The sequence below is a fragment of the Lissotriton vulgaris genome, chromosome 1_1 (assembly GCF_964263255.1).
Source record: "Lissotriton vulgaris chromosome 1_1, aLisVul1.2, whole genome shotgun sequence".
Classification (NCBI taxonomy): domain Eukaryota; kingdom Metazoa; phylum Chordata; class Amphibia; order Caudata; family Salamandridae; genus Lissotriton; species Lissotriton vulgaris.
In genome coordinates, this window is record NC_141685.1 from 1,422,603,496 (window position 1) to 1,422,621,378 (window position 17,883).

At 46.9% G+C, this 17,883-nt stretch overlaps 1 protein-coding gene across 1 annotated transcript in view; it reads left to right on the top strand.

Annotated features, from left to right (window-relative positions):
- Positions 1 to 17,883, top strand: part of ABCD2 (ATP binding cassette subfamily D member 2) — a 214,790-nt gene that overhangs the window by 127,686 nt on the left and 69,221 nt on the right. Inside the window, exons 5-7 of the mRNA XM_086967222.1 lie at positions 9,426 to 9,520; positions 11,357 to 11,502; positions 17,613 to 17,758. Of these exons, the coding sequence (XP_086823348.1) occupies positions 9,426 to 9,520; positions 11,357 to 11,502; positions 17,613 to 17,758 (387 nt within the window). The remainder of the gene's footprint in view (positions 1 to 9,425; positions 9,521 to 11,356; positions 11,503 to 17,612; positions 17,759 to 17,883) is intronic.

Below are 17,883 nucleotides of genomic sequence, written 5' to 3' on the forward strand. Positions count from 1 at the left end.
GAAATGTGTCGGACAAGTATTTAAGGCAAGGGGCCCAAGTGTTCTCAAGTTTAGGAAGTGTGTGATCTACAACAGCGGATAGTTTCTTCATACTCAATAAGTCCCAGAGTTTATGTAACCAGTCTAAATGTGTGGATATAACATCAGTCCCCCAGCGTGAGAGTAAGACTTGCTTGGGGACACACAATGCTAGGGTTAGGGCCCTCCACCTAAATGAACGGAGGGGGTATGTCAAGGCATTCGGGAGACCCAAGAGAACATAGCTAGGAAAGCGGGGCAACTCCGTCTTAAACATCTGGGGCCCGATGTAGGTAATCCCAGATTACCGATTCTTAAATACAGAATCATACCGATTCGGTATTTAAGAACTGGCAATCGGGATGTAGGTAATTTTACCATTCGGTAATCACCGAATCGGTATTTACCGATTCGGTAATTGCCATTCATTCCTATGGGCCTGGAGGCCCATAGGAATGAATGTCAACTACCGAATCGGTAAATACCGATTCGGTAATTGGAGGAAACATGGGGCCCGATGTAGGTAAATCGCTTTTTCCGATTTCAAAATACCGAGGCGCACCGAATCGGTATTCTGAAATCGGAAAACGAGATGTAGGAAAAAAAACCCGAAAAAATACCGAATCGTTCGTCATCGGTATTGTGATTCGATACGTACCGAATCGGCATGGACCGAATCGGAATGTACCGAATCGGCTACCACCGAATCGGAAATTGCCGAATCGGCAAATACCGACTCGGCAATTACCGATTCGGAGGTCGAAATACACCCCCATGGCCAAAATGCCCATAGGAATGCATTGAACAATCCGAATCGGCAAAATCCGATTCGGTAGAATCCGATTCGGTAAAATCCGAATCGGTAAAATCCGAAACCGCCAATGAGGTGGATCCACCCTCCCCCACCCAAGCAGGGAGTGGCTACCCAGGCAGGTGCAGCTCATTAAGAACTTTCTGGAGAGGCAGCCTGAGCTGAACATTCACAGTGAGCAGCAGTGGAAGCAGGAGCCAGAGCACTGTGATAGAAAGATGGCAAGCAGCAGTGAGAGCCAGAAGGCTGGCCACAAGAGAAAGCCCAAGTTTAGTACCATGGAGCTGCAGGTGTTGGTGGAGGAGGTGGTGAGGGTGCACAGGCAGCTCTTTGGGAGGCTGTCCCTCACTGTACCGGACAGCACGAAGAGGAGGCTCTGGAGTGAGATTGGTGAGAAGGTCAACTCAGTTGGTGTCACCCCCAGGACCCTTGATGACCTAAAAAAAGATTTTATGACATCCGCAGCCTGACGAAACGCAAAATTGCTGAGCTGCAGAGGCAAGCTGCACTGACTGGTGGAGGCAGAAACCCGGCGCCACCCCTCACTGAGCTGGAGGAACTGGTGTCCAGCACCATCGAGAGGGAGAGTGTGACTGGATTCGGGACCCTGGATAGCTCAGCCAGAGCTACAGCTACAGGTAAGAAGCATGCGCATCATGACACACCCTACCAGACACCTCCCCTTTAGACACAATGCACAGCCAAACCCCAGCCCAGTACTGTAACCAACATACAAGAGAAAAGCATCATGGTAAATGTAGTCAGCAGAAGTAGGCAAAATATGGCAGTGCAGAACCACAAGATAGAAAACAGTGGAACACATTCAAAGTATATGCAAGGACATGTGCAATGCTTTAATTGTAGTGACTGTAATACATCGGCACTCAATTCACAAATGCTTCTTTATACCTAGGGGCACCATCAGGCGGAGGAGCACAAGCTACTGAGGCACCAGCACCAGCACCAACTTCCAGTGCGGTGGCAGGGCCTAGCACAAGTCAGGCTGCCCTGGAGGAGGAGGAGGAGGAGGAGGAGGAGGAGGACAACACCATTGGCCAGGGAAATGAGGGAGACCTGGGACTTGACTACGCATTTCTTCACTCCCCACAAATGTCTGGCACACCCCCATTGCTGTTCTCCCCTGAGAACTCTCCAACAACGGCCCACCCTGCACCTACCACATCTCCTGCCAGGAGTATGGTTGTGGCTCCACTCAACCCTATCCAGGGAGCAGCGGGTCAGGCCCCAGCCACCACCACAACAACACCAGTGGCACCCCAGCCCACACAGCAGGGCGGCAGCAGCAGTTCCCGGAGGCGTGCCATTTCCAGCACTGCACCTCCGGCACGGGAGGGCAGCGTCTTCCAGGGGCTTGAAGGCAGCATGGTCAAGATCCAGGGCATGCAGGCAAAGTCCATCATGGCCTGCCAGCGCCAGCTTCGCCAGCACAACCTGCAGATGGGCGAGATGGTGCAAGGGTTTAAGGCTTTTGTTGACACAAATAAGGAAGTTGCTGCAGGTCTTGGCAGGCTGACCACAGCCATCACACAGCTATGCGGCAGACTTGACGAGCACGAGCACTCGCGCAGGTGGGATGCCCGCATGCACAACAGATCTATTAGCCGCCTTGCTGCTGCTACCGCGCAACTGTGCCAACGTGGGGCTAATATGGAGACAAGCTTGACACAGAACACCGCTGAGGTCACCAGGGGAATGGCCCGCATAACAACAGCCATGGAGGCAATGATCATTTCCAACACTGCGGCCAATCCAGCCCTGGACCTGGGGGAGGCTGGGGACAGCAGCAGCCGCAGCAGCCCGGCCAGCGCTGTGTCGGAGCCGCGCCGGAGCACCAGGCGCTCTGCAGAAGCCGCTGGACATGCGGAAGGGGGTGAGGCACACCCCAGTGGGGCTGCTAAGCGCAGCAAAAAGTAGGCTTGCCAGGACGGGTGAGGCAACCCGGACCTTTGACATTTATTTGCTTTACATTGACATTTTCTTTTGTTGCACATCAGTGCAGTAACGGTGTTGCAACATTATTAAAATGTGCTTTACCTCACAACCATTTACCTGTCTGTGCATCTGTACTCACTCAGAAATAGTTTTCTGTAACTCCTCACGTCTGTATCTGCCATCACTTGGCGTAGACACCCCAGCAGGTTGTGTTTGTGGCACAGCAACGTCGTCGTCATGGTCCTCGTAGTCAGACAACTCCACCTCAGTGCCCTTCTTCACCGCAAGGTTGTGCACAGACAGCTATGATCTTGCAGCAGGTGATGGGGGTATACTGCCTTGCACCTCCACTCTTGTGCAGGCATCTGAATCTACTTTTCCAGATGCCAAAGGTCCGTTCAACTACATTCCTTGTGCTTTTGTGGGCCCGGTTATACCTCCTTTGGCTGGGTGTGGAGGGGTTGAGGTAGGGGGTGAGTATGAATGAGCGGAGGGCATATGCACTGTCGCCTAGAAGGAAAAGGGGTAACATTACTCACATGCATACATGTATTACACTTAGCTACTTTGTGTTATGGGGGTCTGATGATGTGTCTCACCTAGGAGGTATCCTTCACCAAATTCGCCAGCCATCAGCCGTGCATAGATGCCGTCTGTAGGAGTCGTGGGTACTCCCTGGGAATTTTGCTACCAGGTCTGTGATGGTGCACTTCGCATTGCAGATCACCTGAACGTTGATGGTGTGCATAGACTTCCGATTGCGGTATATGTATTCTGTGTCAGCGGGGGGGCAAATCGGAATGTGCGTGCCATCTATGCAGCCAATGATTTGGGGAAATTGTGCCATCTGGTAGAAGTCAGCTTTAGTTTGTACCAGTTCTGCGTGGGTTGCAGGGAAAGAGATGTATTGGTCCATCCTGTGTATCATGGCGTCAAGGAATGTGTGGAAGAACCTTGACAGGCTGCTCTGGGTCACCCCTCCTACCGCTGCAACTCCACTTTGATAGCTGCCAGACGCAAGCAGGTGTAAGCTGCATAGCACCTGGACTTGCGCTGGGATGGCGTGTGCCCTTGGGGTGGGGTGGTCCAACAGTGGTTTGAGGTCCCTGATGAGCTCCAGAATGGTGTCTGAGTCCAGCCTGTACCTCTGTAGGATCTCTGCCTCTGTGAGCATGAACAGGGTGATCCTCTGTCTGTAGACCTGTTCCTCTCTTTGCCATTCCCTCTGTCCTTCCTGCTGTAGCCGTAGCCGCCTTGCAATGACATAAAAAGCTGCCATCCTGCAAGTTGCAATGCATTTTGGGTCTATTTTTATGGGTTGGAGTTGGTTACCACCTGATTGTAATCCATGGTAAATACAGAGTGAGAAATACCGATTTAGAGCCAAAATCGGTATTTCTGTGCTTCCCTACATCTCCCTATCTGTCCGAATCGGGGATTTTCCCATTCGGTGATTCTACCGATTCGGTAGGTTATCCGAATCGGCTTATTTCCGATTCGCTGTCTCTACCGAATCGATACATGGACCGAATCGGAATTTTTCCGATTCGGTGTCACTACCGATTCGGTACATGGTCCGATTCGGATGATTTCCGATTCGGTGTCACTACCGATTCGGTACATGGACCGAATCGGACTTTTTATCCGATTCGGTATGTTACCGATTCGTTACATTTCCAATTCAGGGTATGTCCGAATAGGATTATTTTCGATTCGGTAGTCATTCCGATTCGGTATTTGTACCGATTTGGACGTTTTTCTTTGCCCTACATCTCGATGGCTGTATACCGATCGGTAAGGGCCCAAAATCGGTATTTTCGGCCGTTACCGATCGGTAACGGCCTACCTACATCGGGCCCATAGAAGGGTGGCAGGGTGTCACTTTGACACCCTGTTGCACCCCTCAATTGTGTATGGGTGCACATGTTGCAGACATACATGCCCTTAGGGCATGTATGTCTGCAACATGGCATTGTTTTAAAAGCAAAAAAAATGCTTTTTAAAGAGTTTTCGTTATTTACCACCAACTTGTAGTTGGTGGTAAGTAACGAATTCTTAAACCACTGTAGCACTGATTACAGTGCTACCTACAAGTCAAGAAACAGATTCGGTAATTTTACAGAATCGGTATTTTACCGAATCTGTAAAATTACCGAATCTGTATCTTGACATGCCCCTACATCCCAAACTTCAAATACCGGTTGGTAACGGCCGAAATCGGCCTTTATCGACCGGTATTTGCCTTCCTACATCTGGCCCCTGATCTACAGCTGCCAATATCTTCTCCCAGTAGCGATGTAGTTTGGGGCAATGCCATAAAAAATGAGTTATTGTACCTGTGTTTTCACAGCCCAGCCAACATTTGTCACTACAACCATGCTTCCACTTGGACAGGTGAGCAGGTGTATAATACCAATAGTGTGCCAACTTAAGAAGGGTTTCACTCCCTGCTGCACTGCATGCTGACGTGTGAGCACGTTGTAGAATGTCTGACCAGTCTTTATCTGTGAATGCACGCTCACATTCCAATTCCCATCTAGATCTCGCTGGAGATACTAGGGGCGCGTCTGAGGTGTTTAGAAAAGAGAAATGTCAGAAACCCAACACTGGTCCTCACTTCGTGTGAGGAGCCAGCGCTCAAATTGTGTTAGGGGTCTGCTGGCATAGCATTGCATGTCTGGTCGGTTCACCCAGTAGGGAACAGCTGCATATCGCCATCTCTCTGATTCCAGGAGGCCATAGTCTTTTTGAAGCCCTGAAAAGTCCTGTAGTCCTCGTTCGTTGAAGAGGTCACCTAATCGTTTACAGTTGGCCTCCTGCCACTGAGAGAAAGCTGTACCACTCATGGCGGGGGGTAAATCTGTGTTTCCCATGTTTGGGGGAGAGGCGATATCGGGGAGCAGATACCTTTAGAGACGCTCAGTTTATCCCATGCTCCCATTGTAGCCTAAACCACTGGAGAAATACACACTCCCACTGGGCGATTCTTGCATGGTAACCAAGGACTTTCCAGATGTGAATACCGGCCACTTCCTGGTCTAAAAAGCACCAGTGCTTTTCTGTAAGCGGGCATTGCCATTCCACTAAAAACCTCAACTGAGCTGCCTGATAGTAGCGTACTAAGTAAGGGATCCTCAAGCCTCCCCTAGCCTCAGGAAGATAAGCTCTCTCTTGCCATCCTAGCTTTTTAACCGTCCCATATAAAGGACTCCATCGCCAGTTGCAATTTCTTGATCACTACAGGGGGAGGTTGCAGCGATACTGCTCTCATTAAGTACAAGATTGTTGGCAATAGAGTCATTTTGGTTGCCGCCTTTCGCCCTGTCAACGAGATAGGACCTCCATGCCATGATTGTATAAGAGAACGCACCGTAGCTAGAAAGGTTCCGTAGTTCTGCAACACCACCTTGTCGATGGTGTAAAATAGTTGGATTCCCTCATATGGAATACCCCGCGTGGCCAAGGAGAAGGGGAACGTGTCTGTCAAATAAGTCTGTTCCTCCTGCAGGATAGAGATACCAAGGGCTTGTGATTTGGCAGCATTCATCCTAAATCTGGAAGCCTCCCCAAACTCTGCCAGTTTCTGAAGAAGCTAAGGCAATGACTCACTGGGCTTAGTAGTTGTAAGTAGAACATCATTGGCATATAATGCTATTTTATGCACCTGGCCACCCATCCACACCCCTTCCACTTGCGTGTGCCCTCGTATTCGCTCCATAAAGGGCTCCATATAGAGCACAAATTAGAGAGTGGGCACCCCTGCCACGTCACTCTCGAGATCAGAAACACTGAGGAAATGGCATTGTTATCTTGCACAAGTGCCTTGGGGTCTGCATAGCTGGCCTATATCCACTTGCAGAAATGAGGGCCTAAGCTGACCGCCACCAGCACCTCTTTTAAAAAGGGCCAATTTACCCGGTCAAACACTTTCTCAGCGTCTATGGATAGAAGTAAAGTAGGCTTCTGTAACCAATTGCTTTTGTCAATAAGGTGGAGTATTTGCTTAGTGTTGTCCCCACACGTGCGTCCCCGAGACAAAGCCCGGTTGACCCGGGTCAATCAGGCCGGGCATATACTTCCGCAGTCTGGTGTCCAAGATGCCTGTAAACAGCTTGGCATCTACGCTCACTAGTGATATGGGATGGTATGAAGCGCATTGTTGTGGGTCTTTTCTGGGCTTAGGTAACACCAATATTATAGCTGTGTTCATGATCTCTGTCAGAGTTCCTGTGGAGCTAAAGGAGTTGTACAGATGCACTAGCTCCGGGGACAACTTCCCTGCGTCTACTTTATAGAAAGCAGCAGTATATCCATCCTGACCCGGCGCCTTGTCAACTTGAAGTCTCCCAATTGCGTCAAGGACCTCATGCAATGTAATGTCAAGTTCTAGAGGTGCGGCTACTTGTTCCGCCAGTTTGGTCAGGAGAGCCCATTCTATATATGTGGTGTGGTGCCCGTGTTGCTGTGCCCCCTCCTCATAAATATGTGCGTAGAACAGACCAAACTCTGACAGGATCTCAACGTCTTTCATCAGATTGTTCAAGGAGTGGTCCGTGAAGGCCTGTCCACGGTGAGCCTGTGTCTGCTGCGAAGCCTATGTGCCATGCAATCTACCAGCCGTGTTCCCTCCTGCATAATATTTCTGTCTTGTACAGAGTTACGTATACTCGGCTGCATCCATATCCAGCACTTGAAGTGTTTCCTAGCAATAGTCAATGGGCGCCTTATCCTATATGTCCCCATATGCATGTGCGTTTCCTCCAATGCCGCCACTTCCCCTCCAACTCCGCGCCTTTGACCCTGCGCTCTTTGTTACTCCTTGCTTCTATAGCTATATAGGTTCCCCACACTACAGTCTTAAGTGCTTCCCACATTGTTGAAAAGGATACTAACCCCGGGCGCAGACCTTCGCTCCGCCCTCAGACTGTGCAGAGATTTGCCTACTCCGCGTTCTGTGGAGAACGCGGGGTAGGAAAATCTCACCACAGTCTGCTGCAAAGTGGGTTTGGCCAGCCCCGCCTCCCACCCGCCCTATTAACAATTGCTTACAAGTTAGATAAAAGGACTTTAAAGTAAATAAAAACACCTTAGCTCCACAGGCTGCCCTCCTCCTCTTCATCGCGTTCTGTGGAAAAACTGTGCATGCGCGCGCGTTATGAGTTCTTTCTGGTGGTAGTAATGTAAACACGTCTTGATGTCTTGAGGGGTACCTAGCGAGGAGGATGGGCACCTGCCCTATGTGTTTGGTCCAAGGGTATATCAACGTCTTTTAGCTCTGGAGCAATTTGGCAGAACAGCCGTGTGACAAAGTCTTCAAGGCAGATGCCATCCTGCCTGAAGTGGAACCGTCTTAAGTCTTATATTAGACCTCCTAGACCTATTTTCTAAATCTCTTAGTAGTAGTTGAGGTCGGCATTACACTCTATAAGTTCAATTGTCTCACGACTACGGTGTCGTTCTAGTTCCTCCTCTCTAGTATCAACCATTTTCTGTGCAGAATCCACTCGCTGCTCAAGTTTGCCTGCCTCGCGGCGCAGTTCTTTCACATCGCTTGCCATCTCCGTCCTTAATGTCGCTATATCCTCCCTCAGTTTTGCAAAGAGGGACTACATAAAGCCCCTTGCTACCGGGCCCTTCCTGCCCAGTCTCCGTACCTGCTGACTGGTGCTCTGGTGAGGCCGTCCTCAAAGCCAGCCCAGCCTGCTTAGAGAGGTTTTAGTAAAAAGATCCTTGATGGTAGGGCCCTTTTTAGTCCTGGTATGTGCCATCTTACTCCCCTTGCAAATTCACTGTGGGTCGTCTTCTTTGAGGTCATCAAGCACAACTTCCCCGTGTGTGAACTGCCCCACCGATTGTACATTTAGTTGCAATGTACTTTGCCCGCTGCACGTGCAGCACCAACCCACGATAACGCTGTTCCAGGGCCCGGCTCGGGGGCGGGGGGGGGGCGGGGGTTGCTTTCAACACAGCTTTAGAACACCATGTTTTGCTTCAGAAATGGCAAATCCCTCCACCGCAGTTGTTCCAGTAGCTCCAGCCCTCCAACACCTAATCCGTGCTGTGTGACTTATCCATGGGCACCCTGTGTGCCGTTCACGCTCCTCCTGTGTCCGCAGTGGTGCGCCCCTCTCCACTTCAGGACACCTGCCGGTACCACAAGAGGATGGGGAGAGGAGGCAGCAGCACCAGCAGACCGCTTGCTTAGGGCAGTCCCGCTAACTCCTCCAAACGATGCTGCAGTGCCCAGGCAAGCCAATGGGCCCGCTCAGCAGCGATATCTCCTCCTCTCCCGCCCGGGCTGAAGCTCCTTACTCCTGTCTCAGGCGCCTCACTCCAGGCGAACGCAATCAGCTGCATCACCAGGGGGCCCCTCAGCACTCATAGCGTTGGAGAAACAGTGGAAGGACGCTGCTTCAAAGTTCTAAATCTCAGCTGGGCCCACAAGGGTCAAGTTAAAGATGGTCCGAATACAGACACAAAAACTGGCCCACAGCTGGCACTCAAACTCCGACCCATCGGCCGATGGCTGTCTGCCCGCGTTGCTAATCTAATCTTGAGTGTGCATTGTATTTAAAGTTACTTTTGCTTATATTCCACACAAGTGGCCCTAACCATAAGTTTGTTAATTTTGCTTCATCTCTAGGAAATGTTATTGATGTTGAGCACGGAATCGTTTGTGAAAATGTACCCATCATTACCCCCAATGGAGATGTGGTGGTGTCCAGTCTAAATATTAAGGTATAAGGTTATCGATTTTCCCAATATCTATCTATCTATCTATCTATCTATCTATCTATCTATCTATCTATCTATCTATCTATCTATCTATCTATCTATCTATCTATCTATCTATCTATCTATCTATCTATCTATCTATCTATCTATCTATCTATCTATCTATCTATCAATCTTGTTCACCTACCTACCTACCTATCTTTAAACTCTGTCTGTGAATCTATCTATGCATCTTTCTATGAATCTGTCTGCCTGCCTATCTTTCTCTCTGGATGTCTGTTGCCACCGGTCGAACTGCCTATTGGCCTTTCAATCTGTCGGCTTGTTTGTATTACTCCCTTCCTATCACTTAATCTGTAGATATTGTGGTTGATATGTGTGAGGGTGTGAATTTCCTGGAAAATTAACAATGCAACAACATCAGATTCACATGATGCTATCTATCTATCTACCTTTATATTTATATATGCACCTGACAAAAGTATACCCTTGCACTGCCATAGACCGAAGGCCATGCACAATGGAGACGTTTGGGCACAGGGTCTAGCTTGTGGCAAGGTCCTGTGCCCTACCCTCATGGGAGGCCAGCCCCCTACTGCAAACAGCCTATCCATGTTTCACCAAGCAGGCCTGGGTCTCCCAAAATGGAAACCAGGGCCCTACGTGTATTGTACCACCCGCAGGCACACATACACACAGTGCATGGATACAACTTACACACTGCTCAGCACTTTATCTTTCTTGTTCTGTACCACTCAAAGGCACACATATATCCAGCACATCCATTCACCACGCATCCTCTGCACAGCACTACATCCTCCATGTAATGTACCACTCATAGGCACGCATGCATCCAGCACATACATTTAACATGCACATACTGCAATGCACTACATCCTTCATGTATTGTACTACTCCTGGGTACACATACAGCCAGCACATGAACTCATTATTTATGTACTGGTTTATCCTTGTATTCTACCGTTTCCATGCTGAAATACTCCAATCTCTGATACACCACTCATGCGCTGCGCAGTTCTTCACAACAAACCAATGTAGTCCAAGGGTGAGTCAAGCACACAACAGCGGAACTTTAAAATGAGTTTGCCTGTGGGCCTCACTCCAGTGACACAAGTAAAAAAAGACATGTTCACTTCTACTGATCACTACATGGTATGCTGCTATCACCACGCTCATGCTGCTCAACTCTTAGCGAAGGCAGTAGCCTTCCACCACTATGAGGGCAGTGCTTTGGGCACCCCTCCTAGTCCAACAAGACCGCAATCCGCGAAACATGCATATGTCATGGTGTACATGCATGATCTGTATTTGCCTATGACAGCAAAAATCGGCATTAGGGATCCCGACATTGATACAAAGTTAGCACGATTCACACTTCACTCAGCTTGTGAACATTATCAAGTTTCCTAACTTTGCTTCACTTTGCTTTCTGAGTACTTTTGCACAAACAAAACCTTTGGCGAAAGAATTTTCACAAATAAATCAAATACATTCTTCATGATAAAATTGTCTGTATACTAGGGCCTTTACTCCACAAATGCATATTTATCAGAAGCCGTCTCCTTTGTTTTAAAGTTTGCAAACTTAATAAGTTAATGAAGAAAGATTTTTTTTTTTAATCACAAAGTTTCATGGCAGAAACATTTATACATTTGCACACCTTGAAATATGTTATTACAAGGCTGTACATAAGGGATCATAAAAGATAACATGTTGTAATAATACTATAAATCATGTATCGATCTTAGTTCTGTTTTATTGGTTTTAATGATGCACATACAGGAAAAATCGAATAAGATGTTTGAATGACTGTTTTAGGTAGAGGAAGGAATGCATCTCCTAATAACTGGTCCAAATGGCTGTGGAAAAAGTTCTCTCTTCAGAATTTTGAGTGGTCTGTGGCCAGTATATGAAGGGGTCCTTTACAAGCCACCACCTCAGCACATGTTCTACATCCCCCAGAGGTATGTGTTTTCTATTACTTGTTGCTGTAAAGAATTTAGCTGTGCATCTGGTACTCATTTGATTTTTCTCCTAGATTCTAACTTGTTGGGATTCCCAACTCAGTGCGACAGAGATAGCTGTTACAGCAGCAAAGGGTCTGACTTGGAGTTTGGTGGATGGATTATTCGATCACAAACGTTACAGATATCCGGTCAGCCTTATTACAAGTGCATTATATTCTACTGTAATAAGGCGAGCAGGATATCTATTATGTTTGCAGAAGAGTATCCATCCGCCCATCTGCAAATCTGCAAATCAAGATCAAAATTTGTAAAAATTGATAGAATCACTTGCAAATGTTCTAAAGTATTCGGGGACCAGAAGCAGCCTCATTTCTCTTGTTCTTCTAAGTGAACAATACTAAGGGCGGGCCAAAAGTTGCCTTCATAGAGAGGAAATTAAAACCCTCGGAGATTCCACTCTGACCTTGAAATGTAGCTCCTATCAATCAGCATTTGTACACTCCCCTTGTGGGTAGGGGTGTTTTGGCCAATTTGATTGCCCCCAATTCAAACACACATGAATAAATCATGGGATGTTCAATCACCTGAATTGTGTGCATGTTCCTCTTCCACTCAGAGGTGGAAGAGAGAAAGCATGGAACAATGCCACCACCTTCAGAGACTCCACTCTGATCCACTGAGTTGGGGGAATGAGATGTGATGCGACTCGCGGTTCTAAGTGAGCTTGTTTAAGGGTGCGCTAGGCTTTGTTTTGAGTAGGGCCCCTCACCCTGAGCAAAGGAGCCTAGATACCCATTCTGCAACAAAGCATTGCTCACAATCTACCTGATTGTCAGTTTAGCTCAACTTGTGTTTAAAATTGGATTTTTAGGACCACTAGGGCACCAGGACGCTCCCGGGGATACTGGGCTTGAAAGCGGCATTGACGGAGAGCACCAAGAGTAACAATAAAAATGTTAACTGAAAGGTTAAAATTGGGTGGAACAGATTCCGACCAGTAGTGATGGAGTAATCACAGTGATCTAGATAGGAAAGTAATGAAGAGACAAAAGAAAGTTATTTTATTGTCAACGGTAGGGCACAGCTATGGAGAATTCGGCCGTCCTGAGTTCAAAAGAATGAAGAATAGGTGCAGACGTTGACAGTTCAGATGGGCCCATCAGTCCTTATCTACCATTGAAATTATTTGATCTTACACATCTGTTTACAGACCATCCAGCCACACTTGCTGCTAATTTATAATGACCTCCTACCACAATGGATACTGACTTGTGGCTCTTTTGAAATCGCTAGTTCAGAGAAAAAATCTCCCTTTCACCTAGGAAGAGATTTTTGGAACAGAACATTTGTTTTTCAGAAATTGTCTTTTAGCTGGACTACCTTTGAGCCAGACTGGAGAGACCACGATCTGCACCGCTGCCTATAGCGTAGATTGTGAAAGTAAGTGTTATTCTCCCTCAATTTACATGGCAATTCTTAGTCAAAGCCAACACTTCCTACTTAGATTCTCCCTTATTCTGTACAAGTCATAGGTGATTTACTTCTGCCAATAAGTCAGTAAGGAATTCCTGCAGACATAAATGCATTTATTACTGCATATTTAGCCTCCATGCGTGTGTAACAATCCACAGCAGGAAATCTCACTCAAGGAACAGGAAGAGGGCGTTCAAAGATGCTTTGGAAGCTTGGAACGCACACAAACATTTCCATTTGTGCGTATTTCCAAACTTTGATTGTCCCCTTTCCACCGTGAAAATTGTCCAATATTTATGACAGCCTTATATTGGAAAAGTTGGCTCTGCATGGAAACTGCTTTTGCACAGAGAATAATGTGTGCATTTCTTCAGAGGTCTCATTTACCCCTGTGCTTAATTCTGTGCCATGTAAAAATCCACACAATGTACTGCAGGAGTAAACAGAAAATGTTACATGGCGTTCCTAGTTGTTCGTGCTTGCTTTTAAATAAATCCCTGGTAGGCCCGGTCCCGGGGGCATGTAATAAATATAGGAGGTGGGCACACGCAGCCCCTCTCCTAGGGCTAATCAGAGCCCTAAGGACCCCCACCTCCCGGGGCTATTTCCACTTGCGGTGCGGGCCTCGTGGACACCCCCTGCCCCGGGGACCCTCACCTCCCCGGTGCTAATTAAAACAATATTGGGGGCTTGCGGACCCCCCTTCCCCGGGGACCGCAACCTACCTGTGGTTAATTTCAGTAATATGGGGCGGCCTCGTGGACTCCCCTACCCAGAGGACCGCCACCTACCTGGAGCTAAAATAAATACCAAAGCGCAGGAGGTGGGAGCCGGCCGGAACTGTGGGGGCGTTCGGGGCCCCCACACAGTCTCCAACGATGTGGCCATGGCCCGCAGAATGGTATCCCCAGGGTCGAAAGTCGCCAAGAAGTGGGGCTGCTTGGCCCCCTCTCTTTAAGGATTTTGTTTTTTAACTAAAGGCCTCGCCCGGGGGATGGGGTCCTTGGGACCGAAGTCCGCTTGGGGAAGGGGGGGCGCGTGGCCCCCCTCCCCTTTTTATATGAAAAAATATATAAAGGCTTGACCCCAGAAGATGGGGTCCTCAGGGCCAAAATCAGCCTGGGGTGAGGGAGCCTGTTGGCTGCCCTCCTTTTTTTTTTTTTTTTTTTTTTTTTTAAGTAAAAAGGCAGGCCCGGGCAATGCGTCCCCAGGGCTGAAAATGGCCCGGGGGGGGGGTTGCTCAGCCCCACTGAAAATGGCCCGGGAGGGGGGTTGCTCAGCCCCGCTGAAAATGGCCCTGGAGGGGGGTTGCTCAGCCCTCTCCCTTTGAAAAAAAACAAGGAAAAACCATAAAGGCTGGGCACCCAGAGGATCGGGTCCTCGGGCTGAAATCAGTAATGTCATCTGTGATGTAATTTGAGATATTATGAGTGATGTCATCAGTGATGTCACTGACCATGTCATGAGTGATGTAATATGTGAGGTCATAAGCAGTGCATTGTGGGGGCCCGAGTTATAATGAGCTCAACTAACTATAAATACTGAATTTCTCTAGTTTAGTGCGAGTGAAATATCAGCCTAACTATAACGTCCCTGTAACCTTTGATTTTTTTCAGTGAATATATGTATATGTGTATATATATATTATGGAATTCAAAACTGGAACCTGAAAATTAAGTTGGTATCATTACCTTGATTCGTGGCATCAGCACAAGCGCATCAAAAGGAATGTAAAATGAATGATTGGTCACCTCAATTGAAAAAGCACTAATATATTCTGACAAAAACAGAGTATACATTATGACAAAAAACTGACAGTCATATGATAGATTCTAGCATATTGCTTCATGTTTTAGAAAAGAACGTAGATTTTGATAGACTCCAAGTTTCCCATAAAAATGTTTTTTTATTTTTTTTATTCTATAATTTGTGTATTTGTTTGATGTATTCTTGTTTCTATCGTTTTGTCCTTGGCTTCCAGGAGTGATTCTTTTGTGGTCCACGGAAATCAAAAGGTTACTATTACGAACCACTGGTATAGAGCAAGGATATTTGTTTTTACCAATTTAACATGGAAGAATTTGTGTTTAACTTCATTGGTATTTCTATAATCAAACTAGCAATTCAAGTAATACAAATAATTGTATGCCGACCTGCAACTTTTTGCGAATTGTAGCTTGGTTAAAAGAAGATTTTTGTAAAGTAAACCGTCTGCAGCTTCTGGCCACACTAATAAGAAGCCGCTAATTTCGTACACCTCATATTATGATGTTAAACGTAGATAAAGACCATTAGCTCCGCATTGTAGTTATCAATTATTACCCAATGCTAAGTACTGAAAGAATGGATTAGCGTGCTGAGTGTGGGTAGACCCCATCATGAAGCACATATCCACTTACTGAGGCCAGATTGGAAGGGGAAGCAGAAAGGGTGAGAAAGTAAAGACTATGATTTTGAGAAAGGCATATGTGATCTCAGAGATAAGATAGGGAGCCAGCTTTTAACTCTGTCCCAGTGAATTGAGCTTTGTTGATGGGAAATTAAATTAATAATGTTCAAAGTTACTAGCAGTCCCCAAAGATCTTCCAACCAATGTTTAAATTGACAAAATTCAAAAGTAACTTAAAATAACACTTTCTTTAACTCTTTGACAGTCACAACTAAGTTAATGTCATTGAAATGAAAGACATTTATTACAGAGTTAAGGGTCAGGTTACAGTTTTATCTTCAATGAACAATTGCAGTTTCACCTCTGAATCACAACCCTCATCAATCTTGATGATGAAAACTGCTGAGATTCAGGAATTAGCGGAGAGTGGCCCATTGGACTTTGATTTACCAAATGTATTAAGGCAGTCTTTAACAGGAAATATCAGTAGACTCACCATGAAGATGTGCAGTGTCCCATTGTTACTTCATTACAGAGTCCCATACGGGCCGTCGAAGGGTGACTTTCGCGACACTGAAACGACCGACTGAAGAGGGGGGACTGGCAGTTCCTGAGTTTGAATCGTACTACCTAGCAGGGCAACTGCAATGGTTTCGCAATGGATAGCGGGGAGACAGTCACAGGGAAGAGAAATGGGGCCCTTTGTTCCTAAGTGAGATGTGCTCTTATGGGCGATACTGAAGGGGTGGCACCACAGGAGTGTACAAAGGAATTGCAAGTGATACGACGCTTTTGGGGGAGATGCCTCCAAAAGACACAAACTCAAGTGCCCTACTCACCTGTCCTTCCTATGACGGTGATACAAGCGCAGCCACACGGGGTTCAATGGAGGGGCTTGGAGGACTGTATACAGAAGGGAGCCACTAAACTGAAAGACCTGTATGGAGAAGGGGAGCTCTGGCTATTCGAAGCATTCCATGCAGATTGGGGCATCCCCCAAGGCCAGTTCCTGCTCTACAAAGTGGTAACAGCAGCAATTAGGAGACATTGGGGGATGGGGGACCCAAAAGCTACACTACAAGTTGTTATATAGGAACGGCGGGGGCAAGATCAAGGCGGTAACATGCCTATTGAGAGTGATTGGCAACGACTCTCTCCAACCCTTGATAGCACTGAGAGACCGATGGGCAGCAGACTTGGGCATTCTTATGGAAGGAAGATAAGGACTGGGTGAATACACTGGTCTGAACCCCTAAGATTCTCAAGGAATGTCTGATTCAAACGGAACAATTTTTATGTTCTTTATTGGGCCTACCTTATCCTGAAATACATTAACCGATACTTCCACAGGGAGGACGTGGAAAGTCCATGATGTGGGGAAACCGGGCAGATATGCTGCACATGTTCTGGAACTGTCCAACCTTAAACACATACTGGCAGGAAGTCACAGCTGAAGTGGCTAAAATAATTGAACGAGTGATTCCCTGTGCGCAGCCACACTGCCTCCTTAGCCTATTTCCCCACACACCTAAATCAAGGGTCACTGATAGATTCGAAGACCTTGCTTTCATATTGGCCAAGCGTGAAATCACAAGATGCTGGAAGACTCCCGGCGGGGCCCCGAATAGCTGAGTAGAAAAACGAGCTAGATTCCTGGGCGGTGTGCGAGAGCAGGGTCCTACTCAGGAATGCACGCAGAAGGATAGGCGCAATTGAACAAGCTGGAGCATGGGAGGCACTGGTGGAGGTTATGAGAAATCCAGAATCTGGCGCGTCCTCACCCTCGACACAATCCCGACAGGGGAGCCCAACACCCCAAGATCCTGAAGGGGTTATAGAGTGGACACACCTCATTGAGTGAAAATAACATAATATGAGTAGACTGATGTAGAGATACTAGGGACGGGGTACAACAGGAGAAGTATGGACTATGATCAAGTCAAGTCAAGTTAAAATTTGTATAGCGCACTACTCACCCAGAGATGTGTCACTGCATATAGCTGAACACTAATTGGGACCTGCAATAGGGGTACGGGTGAGGGGAGTTATGAGGGGGAATATTCATGAAATAGATAAACAGTACGTTAATGACATAACTGTTAATATATGCAACAAATACGAGATAACAACAAAATGTCTGTAAGGAATGCATATGAAAAGAAATGTTTAAAATGAAAAGGAAATAAAAAGTGTTAAAAAAAAACGAATTACAGAGTCTCATAACTTTGTTTGCATTGGGTTCCAGGCCCTACATGTCCATCGGAACCCTACGGGATCAAGTTATATATCCAGACTCAGTAGATGACATGCACGAGAAAGATTGCCGCGATCTGGATTTGGAGTTCATTCTACACATTGTGCACCTAAACCACATAGTGCAAAGGGAAGGAGGTAATCTCTTGCTTTGTTTAAATGTCATGATGAATAAATAAATAAATGAATAAATAAGTAAATGTTAATTTCAGTTTAAATAATCAGAATCCTTAAACACATCAAAGCACATGCAAATATATAAA